We start from the raw sequence: 18,790 nt of genomic DNA, 5'->3' as shown, positions 1-18,790 counted from the left end.
CCAGTTGTTTCAAACGATGCTCCTTGGATGCCTGGCCATGACTGGGGTAGGCGGAACCTGAGATTAAAAACATCTGGACAGCACCAGTTGGTGTAGAAATATTCTCAATATTGAAGATCTTAAAACATTTTCATATATTCTGTACTTTTACTTCTAAATACTAAGAAGAATTTCTGGAATTTTTAAAATCTATGTAGGAAAATACACAAATTAAGAAAAATAATATCTAGGGAGTGCAGTTTCTAGTTGCAAGGATCCTTCTGTTATTCAGTTATGATCAGGTGGAAAATGTTCAGTCAGGAGTGCAATCCCCAATGCATCTTTACTCAGTATGTTACATTGTTCCCCATGTTCCATACCACATAGCAAGCACATTAAAGACTGGAGCCTTATAGAGTCATCTTAAGTGTCTGTGTGTGAGGGGATGTGTTACACAGCATTATAATGTGTGTGTGTGTAGGGGGCTATATCATAGTGATGCAGATGACATATGTCATTTCCCATTTCCCCACTAGGTCTCTGCAGCTGAGATAGGACAGGATGAGATTTCTGATGTTTTAAGTGAGGGCTATATTAGGATCTGTATGGGGTTCTTTCTTTCTTAAATTTCCTTATAATTGAATTCTGTGCAAGGGAAATTAACTATGGTACACTCACACTAGCATTGTTAAAGACCGTGCTCCAAGTAGATCCAAGGCTGGCCCTAGAACAACGATTTTGAGCCTTACCACCGACAGTGGCACCACTGATGATATTCTTGCACCGCCGGAGGTTTTCATGGGTATAATGCGGTCCTTTGGGTTAGATGCACTGTCCACCATGAATGCTGCTCTGTCAGTAGAGCAGCAGCTCTTATTGTACCCCTCAGCAAGAATGGCAAGTGCTCTGACCGCTGTTATATTTTTTTCAGGCTGTGCAAGATCATCACAAGGCTTACAACTAACAACAGTGTATAAAGACAGTTTGTGCCTCTCCCAGAATACCTTCCCAAATATTATGCAGGCTTGAGTTTGTAAGAATTGAAGACCAAAGGCTGAAAACCATTGCTGTGCTATGCCCAGAACATTCTCAAGAGTTGTACAACAAAAGGATTGGTGTTGAAGGCGTTTCTTTAGCAAAATACGTAGCTCCAGTGTCTTGCTATATAGCAGGGATTCCCAACAGTGGGTGCCCAGGTTTTCTTCAACTAGAGCTCCCAGAAATCCTGGTCAACACAGCTGGTGGTGAAGGCTTCTGAGAGTTTTAGTCCAAGAACACCTGGGAATCCAAGCTTGAGAACCACTACTATATTAGAGTTATGTATTATGGAGTTCAGTATTTCATTTTAAAATGTTCATATCCACAGGGGACAGGTTATTAACATGAGATACATTGATTATTTTGAAAAGATGCTTCGTTTCATCAAAGACAGGATCCTTGCTTATCACAGGTAAATACATTCTCTCATTTCTTACATTGTTAAAATAGTAGTGTTTAATACTTAGAAACCCCTTTAAGAACTGGGCATTTTACATTCGTCTGAGAAAAAAGAAGTTTTCAAGTTTATGTTCTAAACAAATATAAGGTCATGATGAGGGAAAACGGGGGGGGGGAGAAAGGGTTTTTAGAAGTCAAAAACATGGGGAATAATTTCAGGCAGTTTGAACAAGGACGGAAATGTACATATCAAGAATCAGCAAGTCTCAGAGAAAACAGAGACATGAAACAGAAGAATTCTCCTGAGGATTAGCCAAGAGGAAACAGTGGCTGAGTAAAGACTACAGGATGTTGGAGAAAGGAGAAAATAAACAAGAAGGGACAAAGAATAATAAAGAATAAATAATATTTAAAAGCAAAAGGAGTAACATGTTTCATTATTTGAACAGGAAGTGAAGGTATATAACTCAGAAGAAACATAAGTAAACAAATATTTGGAAGAAAAACAGGCAAAAGAATTAAGAATAAAGAGGAGATAGTGAAGCTGAAAAAGAGGCAAATGAGGAAGATTGAAAGTGCCTAGAGAGGAATGGGAAAATAGACTATCATCATCATAAAGACACAACCAGAGCACTTTAGTATTATGGATCAGTTGGAAACAGCTTTGTAAATATCTTCATCTTGACTGATTGAAAAGATTAAAAGACGATTCAAACAAGAGTTTGATGAGAAGGACTGAGAAAACTGCTAGCAAAGTGTTTGCAAGTAGAAAAGAAAGAAGAAGGGTGGGCACAAATAGCAGAAACATTGAAATGATTAAGGACAACAAGAGCCCAAGACTTGTACTATGTGTACTTAGAAGCATGAGAAAATGATAGGAAATAATAAAGGAGAGGTGTTAACCAGAGACGAGAAAATCCAGGCTGCCGAAGAGTGTCGAGAAAAGAACCTAGTTTTGTCACCATTATATAAGAAGGTAGAGTAGCAGCAGAGCTGACAGAAGAAAACAAAATATATGTATTAACATACAAAGAATAACCCATGTTTATTGACATAAATACAAAGTACTGTCTTGACAGGAGGAAGGAGCAAACAGAAAGGGTAAATTATATGTCTTTAAAGGTCACTGGGATATTTCATACACAGTTTGAAAAAGAAAGAATTAGAAATATGGAAAGACTCAATGTTGCAGCACAGAGGAGAGTGAGTGAGTGGCCGCAAGGATAAGATCACACATGCATGTTCTTACAGCATGAAACTATGGTTTAGCTTTGTGTTTAAATGAAGCATTATTAAAGTAATGTAACTTAAGTAAGTTAAAGAGTATACATTTCACTACTAAATATGCCATCATATTTATCCAAATCTATTTTATAAAATAAAAATAGGACCAGATTATAATGATTTATTAAAATTGTGTTAAACCCTATTGTTTAACTTTTTAGTGCTAATAAACACAAAGAATTATTAGAAATTCGAGAAGCACTGGAACAGGTACATAAAGTAGAAGACCTTCTCCCAATAATGAAGGTAATTTCCCATCTTCCCCATCTCATTTCCGATAACATTGGATCTAAGGTCATGCAAGCATATAATAGATGATGAGGAATGGAAAGATGGAAAGCTTTCTGTAGCATTTTAACATGTGTTATTAAGTGTTGTATTGTAGATGTTGATGGAACATGGTACTTGTTATCTCTTTCTAATGTCCCAACAAATCATATTGGCTTTGATTTCACAAGAGCAAAGTCAGAGAAAGAGCAAGTGCTGTTATTTACATTTCCTGCCTAATCCCTGATGGGAGAAATGTCTCCCTGCAGTGAAGTGTGATGTTACCAGATTTGAGGACAGGAATTTAGAACTCTGAATGTGGAGAGTCATGCAGCTTACTGTTTCTGTTATACAGGAAGCATGAAGAGAAAGCATTCGGACTCCTTTTACTTGAGTCTTCTGTTCTTTATGGTGTAATTATATACATATATAGCCAGAAAGGAGCCCTGTTGAGTTTCATGAGGTTTATTTCCTGGATATTGTGTGTAGGACCGCACTCCTATTTTCTATGATGGGCAGTAGTTCTTATTTATTGGGTGACGGCTCAATTACAAAGCTAAAATAATGGCATAAAAAGCTGTTTTGCATGTTAATACAGTGGGGTCTCTACTTAAGAACTTAATCCGTATTGGAAGGTGGTTCTCAAGTTGAAAAGTTCTTATGTTGAATCTGCATTTCCCATAGGAATGCATTGAAAACCATTTAATCCATATCTGCTCTTTTCCGTCCATAGAAACTACAGTGGAACCTCTACTTCAGAACTTAATCCGTTTTGGAGTGGTGTTCTTAAGTTGAAACGTTCTTAAGTTGAAGCAAAATTTCCCATAGGAATGGACTGGAAACGAATTAATCCGTTCTGGCTGTTTTTTTGTTATGTAGAGGTGCGTTCGTACATTGAAGCATTAGTTCCCATAGGAACTAATGCAAAGTTGGTTAATACGTACTCTACCACTAGGGGGAGAATTTTTTTTTAACCTAAGATGACCTAAGGTTAAAAAAAGAGCAGGAAAGGTTTTTTTTCCTGTTCTTATCTTGGATTTCTGTTCTCAAGTAGAAGCAAAATTTAGCAAATGGAGCTGTTCTTAAGTTGGATTGTTCATAAGTAGGGACGTTCTTAAGTAGAGACCCCACTGTAAACGACTGCATTATATGATGATATATTAGCAATTTTTATGTCTGTTGTGTGCAGCTATTACGCACAAAATAGTATATAGATAGGTATTGAAATGCATTACATTTCTTGCAAAATTACGAGCTTAAGCTGGTATATATGAGTCTGCTATCTAGTATGTAAGAGGGCTTGCTAGTTGGCAAAGCTGAAGAGAAAATGCTTACTGGGCTACAAACTATTATTTATATCATTTTAAAAAATTAGGCAACGGTTAAGAAATTTTTCCTGGGCTCCTTACAAGAAGCATTTCACTCAACAATTACTATATAAATCCAAATATTCAGTTAGCATGGGATCAGAGACATGAATAACTGAGCAAACATTTGACCTTTATTTGTTTCATTTGTTAGAAAGAATCAGAGGGTAGACATTCTTGATATATCACTCATCGTTAACAGGCAAAAAATGTCCACATCTCATGCCTAGGCTGCCTATGCAGCACTTACAGAGAGCTGTTTCTATTTGTGGAAGGCTGGAGAATGGCTGCCAATAAGATTATTTCTCTGCACAGATACTGACTTCTGTGAGGAGGAAGTGCGACTGACCCAAAACAGAAATGTGAGCAGGAAACGTGGAGTAGGCCACATCAATATCTAGGCAGTTTTCTGTCTAGAGAACTTTTGAAATGAGATAGAGGCACAAGCTGCCCATTCTCAGCTAGGATGAAACTAATCCAAAGATGGCAAGCCTTGCCTCCTGAAGATGGCAGAGTCTTGAGGCTGATGGGTGAAATTGTCCCAAGACTAAGAGAAAGAATGTACCTGTTGGATGTTACTGTGATTCAGAACCCTCAAAGGAAATTGAATGTGTCATTTATGGATTATTACCCTAGTTATGAAGTATAAAAAAAGTTAAAACTGTCTTCAGTATACTTGTACTATTGGTCAAGGTCAAAATTGTTTTCCATTTGTTGGTGCTTGTGTGAAAGCAGCTGAACAGCAAAACAAGAGATGGATTCACTGTCAATACCAAAGTTCCAAGCCTCAAAGATCCAGGAAAAGAATATGATGGATTTACTATTACCATAACAGGAGACCGGTAGGTAGAGCTTTCATTTCATCTCATGTAACTATAGGCAAAAAGATACTTATCAGCCTTAACCTTTAATTAATGTTTTAAAGAAATTAGAGCCAGAATCATTGCATCCTGCTGACAGGCATGTTTCAAAGACTCTGGGTTCCCTCCTCCAGACTTTACTTAATTTTTTTTTTCCTGTAAGGCTGTGTCTTCTGTTCTTTAATGAGGTTATTAAATTAATTATTTTAGAACTTTGCGACCTAGACACCCGTGTTAAGTGCTGTAACATTTTGTTAAAGTCTGATTTTGTTAACTCATGTTGGAAACTCCTCAAATGTGATAATTTGGATGTGCCATGTAACAACCACTGTTCCTAATGCTCTTTTTCTAAGAGTAAAGTAGTGTAACAACTTCTGTCCAGTCTATTGTAGATTCCTGTTCTGTAGAAAACTACCCAAAATAATAGGTGTCATTCTCATATAGCACTACACCACAATTTAGCACTAAATGACTAAGCATTAAAAACCGCAATATACAATACTAACCTGCTGCTCTCCCCTCAATATGATCAGCAGAAGGAAGATGTCAGAATTCAGCTTCATTTTAGTAAATTTCAAGGTTGTCATTATGGACAAGGAATTACAGTCTTAAATAAACTCTGGCTTCAATAAGCCAGAGAAATTACCCAAAGTTTGTTGTTTAATAACTGACTAGATATCAAATTCCTGTTTCACAGATAAGGACAAAGCAAGAAATAAAACTGAACTCTTGGTATTTTTTAATATTTTCATTTTCTGTCTGTTCTTCTAGAGCTGTAAATACAACATTTTTAAAGTACAGTAGGGCCCCCCGTACCTGCAAGATCAAAATCCACGGATTCACTTATCCATGGTCTGAATATATTAAGAATATTTTTTAAAAATCCTAGAAATATATATTTCTAAAGATGAAGTTACCAGAACTGGCCACTAGAGGGAAGGAACCAGAGACCATGCTATGTATAGTGTTCGCTATTAAAACAGTGTTTTCTGTAACCCACATTTTCAGCATCTGTGACAGGGGGGCTTGGAACTTAACCCTTGCAGATACGGTGATCCTACTGTAGATAGTTCAAAATATGTGCAGTATGAAATATCCTCAGGGTTATCCTCAGTATGAAATATCCTCCTTACTCTTTAATTTTGGTGTTTGAAGCCTGAAGGGGAAAAAAATAGATAAATTGGAAAAATTGTTGGAAAAATGGTTTTCTAGGGATTTACCCTGTATTTTCATATATGTGTAATTTATGCATGCATTCTCATCTTTTTTCAGAATTGGAAACATACTATTCTCTGTTGAAACACAGACAACAGAGGAAAGAACACAACTTTATCATGCAGAAATAGATGCTCTTTATAAAGATTTAACTGCCAAAGGAAAAATACTTGTTTTATCTACAGAAGCTGGGGTGAGGGTTTCTGTTACTTAATTATTCTGAAGATCAGCATACAAATAATGTAGAATGAGCTCAAAAGAACTTGAAACATCTTTTTGTTTCATTTCTTGTTCTGCATGCAAACTGTGTTGGAAATGGACATTTCAGGGGCATCTGATGATGCAGCATAGGGTCAGCTGCTAAAACAAAATACTTAAAAGTTAAATCAGCTTTGAGATCTGCCCAAAGGAAGGCGGAATTCATGAGCATTCGTCTAGTGAGAGCATCCCATGAGTGGGCTCTGTTTATGAGAAGTCTGCAGGGAGTTCATATTAAAAAATCTCTGTCTGGTCTTTATAAAGTGGCTCACAACTTGGAAAAAAGTAAACACAGTTACAAAAAAAATTGCGCACAGCTCACCAGACAACTGTATCGGATATAAAGCTGTAAGCTGGGCAAATGAAAACGTTTTCACCTGGCTTTCAATGTGTCAGAAGTTTTATGATATCTGGGTAAATGTTGTTCCTTGCCGTGCTGTGCTACATACTTTTTAATAAAGAATGAGATGGGATCCAGAATAGTGCTTTAAGAAGGATGCACACAATCTGGCAAAGGTTCAGAGGAGGGCAACAAGTAGGATCAGGGAACTGGAAATCAAAACCTATGAGGGAAGATTGAAGGATAAGGGTATGTTTAGTCTTGAGACCAGAGGATGGAGGTGAGATACTTGAAAGATTGTCATACAGAGGAGGGACAGGATCTGTTCTCACTCGTTCCAGAGTGCAGGGCATATAGTAGTAGAATTAAGTTACAGGAGGCCAGATTTTGGCTGAATATCAGGAAAAACCACCTAATTGTTTGATCTGTATGACAGTGGAACCAGTTGGGGTGGTGAGCTCTCCAACACTGGAGGCATTCAAGAGAAAGGTAGACAGCCATCTATCATATACATTGTAACTTGGATTGTTATATTGAGCAGGGGTTTGATAACCTTACAGGTCCCTTCCAACTCCATTATTCTATGATTCTGTGATTCTATGAAAATGTGCTCCATAGTCCCATAAATTCTGTCCATCAAATATCATTGGACTAATGTATAGTTTTATACAAATATTTTATATTTTTAATGCAATGTAACATGGTTTTATTCCATCTAGGAATCAGATGCTGTGTGCAATCTAATCTTGTCACTTGCATATTACTTCTATAATTTAATGCCTCTGTCCAAAGGTTCCAGGTAAATATCTTTCTTCCTCTTTAGTAACTAAGTATGGCTGTTCTCATTTTGTACACTGGGTGACATAAGATCATAGCTTATCAGGAAACATGGGCTTCCTATCTGCCTTCTAATTTCTCAACGCTGCATAAAAGTTGTTAATCTTATCATAGTTTGGACTTTTCATGGGAGAACGAGTACCTCAAATCTATAATATATATAAATGAACATATTTCTCATTCTACAGTTCACATGTCAAAATTTATCCTTAGTCTGTAATCATGTACACCAGGGTGTGGGAAACATTTTCCTGCACAAGGGCTAAAGTGGCTTTTATGTAATGTGGGTGTGGTTGAAGCCAGATGACGGGAGGAAATGATTAGTTAAATATTACCTAAATGAAGCCCTGAATGTCATTTTAGTATGCCCAAAAGTACAGTGAGACCCCCTTATACACAGGATCAGTATCCACTGATTCACTTATCCATGATCTGAAAATATTAAAAATACAGTACTAAAAGGAAAAAAACCTATTTTCACGTGTGTTACCAGAACCAGCCATTAGAGGGAGCCAGAGACTGTACTACGATTACTTGTTAGTAAAGAATACATTGCATGGTCTCTAGCATCCTATAGTGGCCAGTTCTGGTAATGCTTGTGAAATTTTTTTTCTTTTATCATGCTATATATATTTATCCCCTTGGGATTCTTCATGAACAGGAGCCGGAAGAGAAGCAGCTGGTTTCACTTTCTCCTTCTTCCTTAATCGCTCTCTCTCTCTCTCTCTCTCTCTGCCTCCCAACTTTTTTTCTTTCCCATTCTCCTACACAGTAGTTTCCCTCTTTCTTGGGACTGCAGTGCTGTAAGGGGTAATCCAGTGATGTGGGAGGAGTGTGCCCTCCCTCCTCCATCACCTCATGCTGTGCACCGAGAAAGGGCTTTCCATGTCCAGCACTTAGCACAGAAAAACAACTGTCTGTTAATGGGGGTGGGGGGAGTGTGTGATCTCTTTTTCCATAGTCAGACTGATTGTTTTTTGTGATGTTTTGAAACTCTGAAACATACTCTTGTATTTCAAAATGCCATGGAATGCTTTGAGTGTATTCTGTTTTTTCCCCCTCCCAGTGTAGTAGCATATTCCATAATCATGGGAGCACTGATGGCAAGTGGTAAAGAAATATCCGGGAAAATTCCAAAAGGAAAGGTATGCCGTTCATAAAATATGTTGAAACTGACATAAAGGCAGCTTCTAACATTACATTTGTGACATCCAAGTGTTAGACATCTGTGTCCAAGATTATCCTCTAAATGTAATGTGGGACTAGTTATGACAGATATCATGGAAAGTTCTTAAAATTTGCTTGGGCATGCCTGTGGCATTTAAAAAAAAATATTGTGTGCTTTCCACCTAATGAAACAAACCTGAGATCTTGAAGGATTACTGTTTCAAAGTGAAAAGTAGTCCTGAGGACATATATCTACAGGTGCAACAACATACATAGTTGAATGAAGCTGCATCTATATCATACATATATGAACATACTGAAACATATTTTCAAATTAACATGCATGGGATGGTGCTGTGAATCTCTGCAACCCAGCTGTCATTATTTCAGAAATATATATTAGCGTTGGTCACTATATCTTTAGGTCATAAGTAATGTTCCTGTCCCCTCTAAACTGATACTATAAATGGTGAAAGTTAAGAACTCGCCTTGCTTTTTTTTAATCCCTCCTAACCCCAACTAAATGATTAGAGAAAGCTGTTGTGAGAATAGTACCAATAGTACTTCCCTTTTAGTATCAGGTACCATTTCCATTATTTTTGTGCATTCAATAGTGTCTCATTTCTGTGAGAGAGATAGAAATATAGAGCTTCGCTGGTGTTCTATTCCACATTGCTACACCCTTCTGGTAGTGCTAAATATGTGGATACACTTTGGCAACTGTGTTTTTTTCAGCTGTTTTTCAATGTAGCTGTTTATTTGCTGTAGTTGGTTGATTTTGAAGCCATGACAGCTCCTAGCGCAGAAGCCTTCAGCAAAATAGCAAAAGATTGGTTGAATCTGAAAAGGTAATAATATTATTTTTATGTTTATTATGCTCAAGCTATTTTGTGTACTAGAAAAGTCCATAATATGTCTCCCATTAGTTGTCCCCCCCTTCCAGAAATGTTCAGTTCCCACAATTGTGTTTTTCCTGGCAATTTATAATCTGCATATGCAATGCCAACATATGGCAACTATCTATGTCTGTAAATATACTTAAATTAGTAATGAGAGAATTCAAATGTAGTGTGTAAAATTAGCGCCATTCTTACTAGTGGATCTTATAGCACCTTTTTCAGTGGTAAAGACAAAAAAAAAGGTAAACATTGATTTAAAAATGAAAATTTGAATTTGGGCACATCACTGAAATTTACTCTGAAGAATTTTGATCATATGAATGAAAGAAAAGGTAACATGGGTTTGGATGTTGCTTAATGGTACACTGGATAGAACTATTTATCTTATCAGAGCCCGCCATTTATGTGCCTGATAACATTACATTTAACATCGTGTATTATACTGGAATATTAAAAACTGAAATAGATTATAGTCCTACACTTCTTAAGGATTAACAATGCCCTTTTTATATTATGAAGTCAAATGCTTTTGAAGTCACTTGACAAAAAATTTAGGCTATGAAATTCAAGCTGAGTATTTATGTATAAAACTAATACTTAGAATGTTTAATTAAAATGCATAGTATTAGATCTATTTCAAATAGGTCTGTGAGCATTTTTTTTCTGTTAATCTTTTGCATTTTTTTTCTTCTCAGCATTTCACCTACGTACAAGAATCTTCCATTGGTTTCAGAATCCTTTCCAACATTGCGAAACATGATTGAAGCATTAAGTACAGACTCATCTCATTGCCTTAAAAGGCTTTAGTTGCTGTGTAACCTGTTACAATAAAGTGTGGTGATCACTTATGTTGGTGTTTTTTAAACAGAATGCTGAAACGGTCTTCTATTTCTGATTTTTTTCACAGAAACCAAACGTCATTTGTTTGATATGTAATTCAAACAAGTATTTCCCAATAGCAAATGTCAGTAGATGAAAACATCTGGAATGCACTATGTTGGCTTATATAAATCAGTTAACCAAGAAAATGGAGGCCCATGGTGAAAGAAACAGAGGGAGTTGGAATATAGCACGTTTGACTTAAGGCAAGCCAGTGACTTCACATTGAAGCCAATATATATGATGGTGAGAGGTCTAGGGGGTTTACACAATTGCAGCTCTTAAGCACTGTTTCAAAAATTAGTTGATGCTGTGAACCAAAATACAAGTATGGCCATTAGCTCTTTTCTCTAGGGTTGGTTTCTAAATTTAGTGATAATGTTTGTGCCACTGTTCATTTTGTATGACATTCCTATGCTAAAACAGTTGCCTGCCATAACTGGTTCTTGTTCCAGTTTGCATGTACCAGAATAACCCTTATATTCTATGACTAAGGGTCAGAAGAAACCAACCAAACTGGTAGAACAAACCAAACCAGGGATATTATAATGACTGAGCTAGTGTTGAAAGACCTGAACAACTCTAATTATCTGGTGAAGCACAGCCTATCTCCACCTTGTTTCTGAAACTGTTTATGTAGATTCCATTTGACATCCAATATTGGAACAGACATTGTCTTGATTCCTCTATGGGATGAGGTCTGCGTAGAGAAAGATTGGGAGAATGTCCCCTAGATAATTATATCATTGACCATATTCTGGCCAGGCTGGGTAGTGTTTTGCAGTGCCTCCTCTTATACATGGATGTCCCTTCCTAGAAAATTGGGTGACCCTTCCTAGAAAATGGTGCTAAGGAGGGTGGAATTTGTTGTATTTGGGGGGGGTCATGTTCTGTCTCCATTTCTTCACTTAATAAAATTTGAGAAGACAGGGTGAGGACTAAAGCTTAATCCAGACAAGCTGAAAATACTGTTAGGTGATCTCTGTCCAGTTAGATACCTTGGGAGGTGGTGATGGCGCCAGCATTCAAGGCATTCAAGATAAAATAGAATAACCATCTGTCAGAACTGCTTTGATTTGGATTCCTGCATTGAGCAGGGGGATTGGGCTCAGTGGGCTTACAGACATTTAATTATTCTATAAGTGATGTGTATCCAGTTATGAAAGGACTGCTTACCATTCAAAGTAGCATTAAACCCCCTAGTGTTCTCCACCAGTTTTAGAGTATAGCTCCCATCTTTTCTGACTAGTATTTGTCATGCAATGCCCATGACATGGACCAATGCTATCATAGTGCCTATCTAGAAAAAAGGCAACCCTTCACTTCCCGAGAAATATCGGCCGATCAGTCTTCTATCAATCATTAGTAAGCTCTACGCTAAACTTCTTCTAGCAAAATTAGAAGACTGGCTAACAACGTGTAACATACTGCATAGTAGGCATCCTTCAGTCTCGAAAGACTATGGTAGCGTGCTCTGTATGGAGGACTTGGAACAGTGTCTAGTGTGGCTGAGGAGGCCAATTCAAGAGTTACAATCTCTTCCACACTGAAGACAAATCCAATCTGTCCCCTGTCCAGCTCCCTGGTTTTGCTTCCTTTGTGACTTCCTCTTTGCCTCGGCCTGCTGGACAAGGGTCTCTTCAAATTGGGAGAGGCCATGATGTACCGCCTGCCTCCAGGCTGAACGATCAGATGTCAGAGTTTCCCATCTGTTGAGGTCTATTCCTAAGGCCTTCAGATCCCGCTTGCAGATATCCTTGTATCGCAGCTGTGGTCTCCCTCTGGGGCGATTTCCCTGCACTAATTCTCCATATAGGAGATCCTTTGGAATCCGACCATCAGCCATTCTCACAACGTGCCCAAGCCAGCGTAGACGTCGCTGTTTCAGTAATGTATGCATGCTGAAAATTCCAGCTCGTTCTAGGACTACTCTATTTGGAACTCTGTCCTGCCAGGTGATACCAAAAATCCGTCGGAGGCAACGCATATGGAAGGTGTTCAGCTTCCTCTCCTGCCGGGCACAAAGTGTCCAGGACTCACTGCAGTACAGGAGTGTGCTCAGGACACAGGCTCTATAGACCTGGATCTTGGTATGTGTTGTCAGTTTCTTATTGAGCCATACTCTCTTTGTGAGTCTAGAGAACATGGTAGCTGCTTTCCCAATGCATTTATCCAGCTCGACATCTAGAGAGAGGGTGTCAGAGATGGTTGAGCCAAGGTACACAAAGTCATGAACAACCTCCAATTCTTGTGTGGAGATGGTAATAGAGAGAGGTGAGTCCACACCCTGGCCCATGACTTGTGTTTTCTTCAGGCTGATTGTTAGTCCAAAGTCTTGGCAGGCCTTGCTGAAACGATTCATGAGTTGTTGGAGGTCTTCAGCAGAGTGGGCAACAATGGCTGCATCGTCTGCAAAGAGGAAGTCCCGCATGCATTTCAGTTGGACTTTGGTCTTCGCTCTCAATCTAGAGAGATTAAAGAGCTTTCCATCTGATCTAGTCCGGAGATAGACACCTTCTGTTGCAGTTCCAAAGGCATGCTTCAGCATGACAGCAAAAAAGATCCCAAAAAGTGTTGGTGCAAGGACACAGCCCTGTTTCACTCCGCTTCGGATGTCAAAGGGATCTGATGTTGAGCCGTCAAAAACTACAGTGCCTTTCATTCCATCGTGGAAGGACCTGATGATGTTAAGGAGACGAGGTGGACATCCAATCTTGGGAAGTATTTTGAAAAGGCCATCCCTGCTAACCAAGTCAAATGCTTTTGTAAGGTCTATGAAGGGCACAAAGAGTGGCTGTTGTTGTTCCCTGCATTTCTCCTGCAACTGTCGGAGGGAGAATACCATGTCAGTGGTGGATCTATTAGCTCGAAATCCACACTGTGATTCTGGATAGACTCTGTCTGCAAGCACCTGGAGCCTCTTCAGCACAACATGGGCAAGCAGCTTCCCTACAACGCTAAGAAGAGAGATACCACGGTAGTTATTGCAGTCACCCCTGTCACCTTTGTTCTTGTACAATGTGACAATGTTTGCATCCTTCATGTCCTGTGGTACTCCACCTTCCCTCCAGCAGAGACAAAAGATTTCATACAGTTCGGTGATGATGATCTCCTTACCGCATTTCAGCACTTCAACAGGGATGTTGTCCTTTCCAGGTGCCTTTCTGGAGGTGAGGGAATCCAAGGCCGCATTTATTTCTGCTAGGGTTGGTTCGCTGTCCAGCTCTTCCAAGACAGGCAGGCACTCAATGTTATTTAATGCTTCTTCGGTTACTACATTCTTTCTGGAATATAGCTCGGAGTAGTGCTGCACCCAGCGTTCCATCTGCTGTGCTCGGTCCTGGATGATCACACCTGTAGCAGACTTCAAGGGAGCAGATTTCTTCTGTAATGGACCTAAGGCCTGCTTGATACCATCATACATTCCTTTGATGTTACCTGTGTCCGCTGCTATCTGTATCTGAGAGCAGAGCTGAAGCCAATAGTCATTGGAGCATCTCCTGGCAGCCTGTTGGACTTGGCTACGAGCGGCTCGAAGAGCTTGCAGGTTGTACTCGCTAGGACAGGTTTTGTATGCTGTTAGAGCTCTTCTCTTATCCTCAGTGGTTGGCATTAACTCCTCCGAATGGGCTTCGAACCAGTCAGCCATCTTTCTGGTCTTCTTGCCAAAGGTGGACAAGGCGGTGTTGTAGACAGTGTTCTTGAAGTGTTCCCATCGTTCAGGTGCATTTACATTAGCTGGACCTGGAAGGGTTTCCTCGAGTGCTTGGGCAAATTCCTTCACTTTTCTTTGATCGCGAGTCTTGTTGATGTCAATACGTGGTCTTCCTTCCTTTTTCGTGTGATACAATTTCTTTGTTCGCAGTTTTACTCTACTACACACCAGGGAGTGGTCAGTATCGCAATCAGCACTCTGATAGCTGCGTGTGATCGTAACACTAGGAAGGCTAGAACGTTTAGTGAGGATCAAATCGAGCTGATGCCAATGCTTGGATCTTGGATGTCTCCAGGAAACTCTGTGTTGCAGCTTCGTATTAAAGAATGTGTTGCTGACACAGAGACCATAATAACAGCAAAACTCCAGTAAGCGTTGGCCATTTTCGTTCATCTTTCCAATGCCAAAACGGCCTAGACAAGTGGGCCAAGAATTGTAATCAGCACCAACTCTAGCATTAAAGTCTCCAAGAATGAACAGTGACTCTCTTTCAGGGACTTTTTTGATAGTAGCTGCCAGATCGTTGTAGAATTTGTCTTTCACTTCTGTAGTGGATGACAGTGTTGGTGCATATGCACTAATGAGGGTTACTGGTCCTGCTGATGAGTGGAGCTGCAGAGACAGGATTCTTTCACTCCCCACAGTGGGTGGAACAATGCATCTCAGAAGAGTGTTTCTGACTGCAAAGCCAACACCATACTCCCTGGTCTCATTCGATGGTTTTCCCTGCCAGAAGAATGAGAAGTTTTTTTCTTTGACAGATCCCGAGTCTGGCAGTCTTGTCTCTTGCAGGGCAACAATGTCCATCTGCAGTCTACTCAGTTCCATGTCAATGACAGCTGTCTTGCGCACATCGTCTATTTCTTGCAGGTCGTTAGGAAAGCCGTAGTCAGGAAAGCCAGGGGTCATTGTCCGTACATTCCAGGTGCCCAGCTTTAGGGCAGAAGTTTTCTTATGATTGTTGCATGGTGCACGGTTGTCGATCTGCTTGTCGGGTTTCACCCTAAACCCCACGCACCCCGTGAGGTTAACAGACCGTGGCAAGGTAGCACCTTACTGGCTGGGGGCTGCCCAGCTTAAGGCGGGCGGTATCTACCTAGTGAGGTGCAATGACCTCTCCCACCGTCAGAAGTAGCCCCTGGCGTCCTGCTCTACGCCAATTGAGCAGAGACTTATAACCGGTAACTGCTACTTCCCGTGTTGTTTCGATGCTGTATGTGAAGCTGGAGTGTCCTCTCCAGAGCACGAAGCCTGGGTAAAATAATATGGAGGATAGGCTGTTACCCAAGCAGCAAATCCCCCCTCTCCACGTCGCTGAAATGGTCCAGTGGAAAGGCAAGAGCCAATACAACTGGTTCCAGCAACGTCGCAGGAGTTGGCAGAATGAAAGAAAATGCCTCCGGGACTCCGGCTCCGGATTTTGCCTCGAGGTTATCTCCTGAAGCCCTTTCCATAAGTGGATATAGCCACAAGGCAGTGGAGGTTTAAATTTGGAGTTTTCCTTCTCCTAGATGGGCTGCGTTCCAGGGCTGACGAGCCCCACCTACCCGGCCTGCTCTCTTTTACCATAGGCCTAGTATGTGGCATACTAGGCCCAGAACAAATAGGGTTTCGTCATGGCAAGTCTACCCTTGACCATTGTGCAATATTGTCACACTTAGTTTCCAAATATAGTAAGAAACATCGAAATAAACTATTCACTGCCTTTTTGGACCTCAAGGCAGCATTTGACTCAATCCCGAGAGAGTTGCTTTGGGCTAAATTGGCTAGGTTGAATATAGATCCCAGATTGCTCTTCCTGATTAAAAAACTATACACACACACTAGTTGCCAAGTCAGGTATACTCTTCGGGGGAATTTAACTCTGGGAATTCCAATTTGCAAGGGCGTGAAACAGGGTGTGTAAGGGTTCGGTGTTGGGGGGGTCAGTCACGGTCAATAAAGCACAAGATTTGTTCAGCAGTTCAACTTTGTCTTCATTTATTAACAATTCAACATCAACTGGAACATCTCCTGGAACAGCTTCTAAATTCTCTTGGGGTTTAAACTTCGACCGCAAGGGAGTCCAAACATTACTAACAAAAGGATTGGTTTCGTCCATTATCCACGGTCCAGATAATACATTCTCTGTGACCAGTTCTTCGCCGTCATCTATTTCTGCTTCTAATAGTGGAAGGGTCTCCTCATCCCCGCTCCAACCCCAGAATGGGGAGCCCTCTCCTGGGCTGGCCAGCCACGGTCCGGGTAGACCCCCATCTTCTGTAGCTCTGCGAGATGCCATTCCTTCTTTGCCTCCAGCTCTCTCACCACCGCTTCTCTCTCTTCTCTCAAGCGACGCCGCCACTCTTTAGCTTCAGTCTCTTCCCAATAAGATGGGGTTGTTGTCCCTGGCGTCTCCTTTTTTCTGCTTCCTCATGGGGAACCTTTACTTGTTCCCATTTTTCTGTCCACAGGTCTTGGACCCATATCATTTCCCAACCTCCTGGGATCTCTTCCCGCTTCACCCTTATATCCCCGGCTCCCGCCTCTATCTCCCCCTCCCCCTTTCCCGCCAAATTCCTCTCAGTTTTCTCGGATACATTTAAACCTCTCATCACCTGTACCAAGTCACTGGTGTCAACCCCTTGGTGTCTCTGCCCTTCTTTTACTATCATCTCTTCCAACTCTTTAGTATCCACCTGTTTACTTTCTTTCCTAGGTGGAGAAGGTGGAGGGGAGGTCTGAGTTGCATTAGTACGGGACGGGAGCGATGGCACTCCCACATAAGCCTCCTGGCCCTGGCCTGGGGTTTTACACAGGGCTGTATCCTTACTCCGGCACTTTTCAACCTATTTTTAAATGATCTAGCCCCAGCTTAACATACAATCAACAGGCACGCCCCGAAACTTGCTCACCGCCATATTCCCATCCTTTTATATGCGGATGATGCTGTTGTATTGTCATGTTCCCAAGTTGGACTGAAGCGTTTATTACGCCAAACTATGATTTACCTCAGTGTTGAGCTAACTTTGAATCACGGGAAAACAAAGATCTTAGTTTTTTCTAAGTCATGGAAACAACTCTCATGGTCAATACAGGGAAGCGCTATTGAGCAGGTCAAATCAAATACCTGGGATCAATTTCTCCTATAATGGGAGCTGGGCAACCCACTGCAACTGTGTTCTATCAGTGGCAAGAACTAGTGCCTCGGCTACTGCCCTATGGCCCTAAGAGCGTTCAACGAGAAATCTTGCTCCCAACTCTTATATGGTGCTCCCATATGGATCGAAGCCCTCAATTGCACCACCGAAGGCTTACAATCCATCTTCCTGAGGAAAATACTTGGATTACCTAACTGTGTCCCCTATGCTGCAATATGCATGGAAACTGGATTGCTATTGTTGGAAATTCGCGCTTGGCTCTCAACCTTTAAGTTCCACCTTTTATTCAATTCTAACCAGAACTCTTTTACCTTTTTGATGCTGACGGATCATCAAGCTTCTCAATGGTTGACCATAATTCAGAAGAAAATCATGTCCCTAGGAATTTTCCTGGACGCATTCTTCCTGTCCTCTGCTTCGGCATTATTTCAATCAATCAAACGCAGACTGTTAGACATCCAATTCCAACATCTGACTGATGCAGCTCCGAAAACTTGTTCCCCTAGTCATTTGGGTCTACCCCAAAGCCAGGGCTTCTAGCTCTCCTTTTTAACTGATCCCCACCACAGAAGAGCATTCATGCTGGCAAGATTCAATGTACTACCGTCGGCTATTTTACTTGGTAGATACTGTAGAGTCCCACATAATCTCAGATGATGCCCCTGCAGTCAAGATGCCATTGAAACAGTTTCTCATGTTCTTTCGGACTGCCCCTTTTATAATAGCCCGCTAGCAAGATTTTTAGATCCACTGCTCTCTGATTTTCAAGGTCGCTCTGATAAGGCCAAGGTTTGCTTTTTAGTCCAGGGGAAAATTAACCATGTCGCTACCTATGTAGTGACATACATACCGCGATTCAAATCAGAGAGGCTATCTCCCAGGCATAGTCCATAGTTGCACCACTTTTCCCAACTTAATTCGGTCATGGTTTTATTACTCTCCACAGCTTTTCTATTGATCTAAGCATTCTGTACTTTTCAATGCCAATAAAGGTTTGTATGTATGTATGTATGTATGTATGTATGTATGTATGTATGTATGTATGTATGTATGTATGTATGTATGTATGTATGTATGTATGTATGTATGTATGTATGTATGTATGTATGTATGTATGTATGTATGTATGTACGTACAAAGTAAAGT

The 18,790-nt window shown here is 40.5% G+C and overlaps 1 protein-coding gene across 4 annotated transcripts in view; it reads left to right on the top strand.

Annotated features, from left to right (window-relative positions):
• The window catches only part of TTC13 (tetratricopeptide repeat domain 13), a 43,417-nt gene extending 32,661 nt beyond the window's left edge, over positions 1-10,756 (top strand). Inside the window, exons 16-23 of one of the 4 annotated variants that reach the window (XR_012085007.2) lie at positions 1,346-1,429; positions 2,862-2,946; positions 5,067-5,176; positions 6,467-6,602; positions 7,727-7,806; positions 8,911-8,989; positions 9,747-9,859; positions 10,606-10,756. Coding sequence is in view for 2 of the 4 variants with exons in the window: in XM_020801190.3 (XP_020656849.3) it covers positions 1,346-1,429; positions 2,862-2,946; positions 5,067-5,176; positions 6,467-6,602; positions 7,727-7,806; positions 8,911-8,989; positions 9,780-9,859; positions 10,606-10,717 (766 nt within the window). In the remaining 2 variants the exon portion in view is untranslated. The remainder of the gene's footprint in view (positions 1-1,345; positions 1,430-2,861; positions 2,947-5,066; positions 5,177-6,466; positions 6,603-7,726; positions 7,807-8,910; positions 8,990-9,746; positions 9,860-10,605) is intronic. The other 3 variants (XR_013540494.1, XM_020801190.3, XM_020801191.3) reach the window with 3 other exon arrangements.
• Positions 10,757-18,790: the final 8,034 nt, after the last annotated feature.

Source organism: Pogona vitticeps, chromosome 1 (assembly GCF_051106095.1).
Source record: "Pogona vitticeps strain Pit_001003342236 chromosome 1, PviZW2.1, whole genome shotgun sequence".
NCBI lineage: Eukaryota > Metazoa > Chordata > Lepidosauria > Squamata > Agamidae > Pogona > Pogona vitticeps.
The sequence above is the reverse complement of the archived record's forward strand: the minus strand, read 5'-3'. Positions and strand labels throughout refer to the sequence as shown.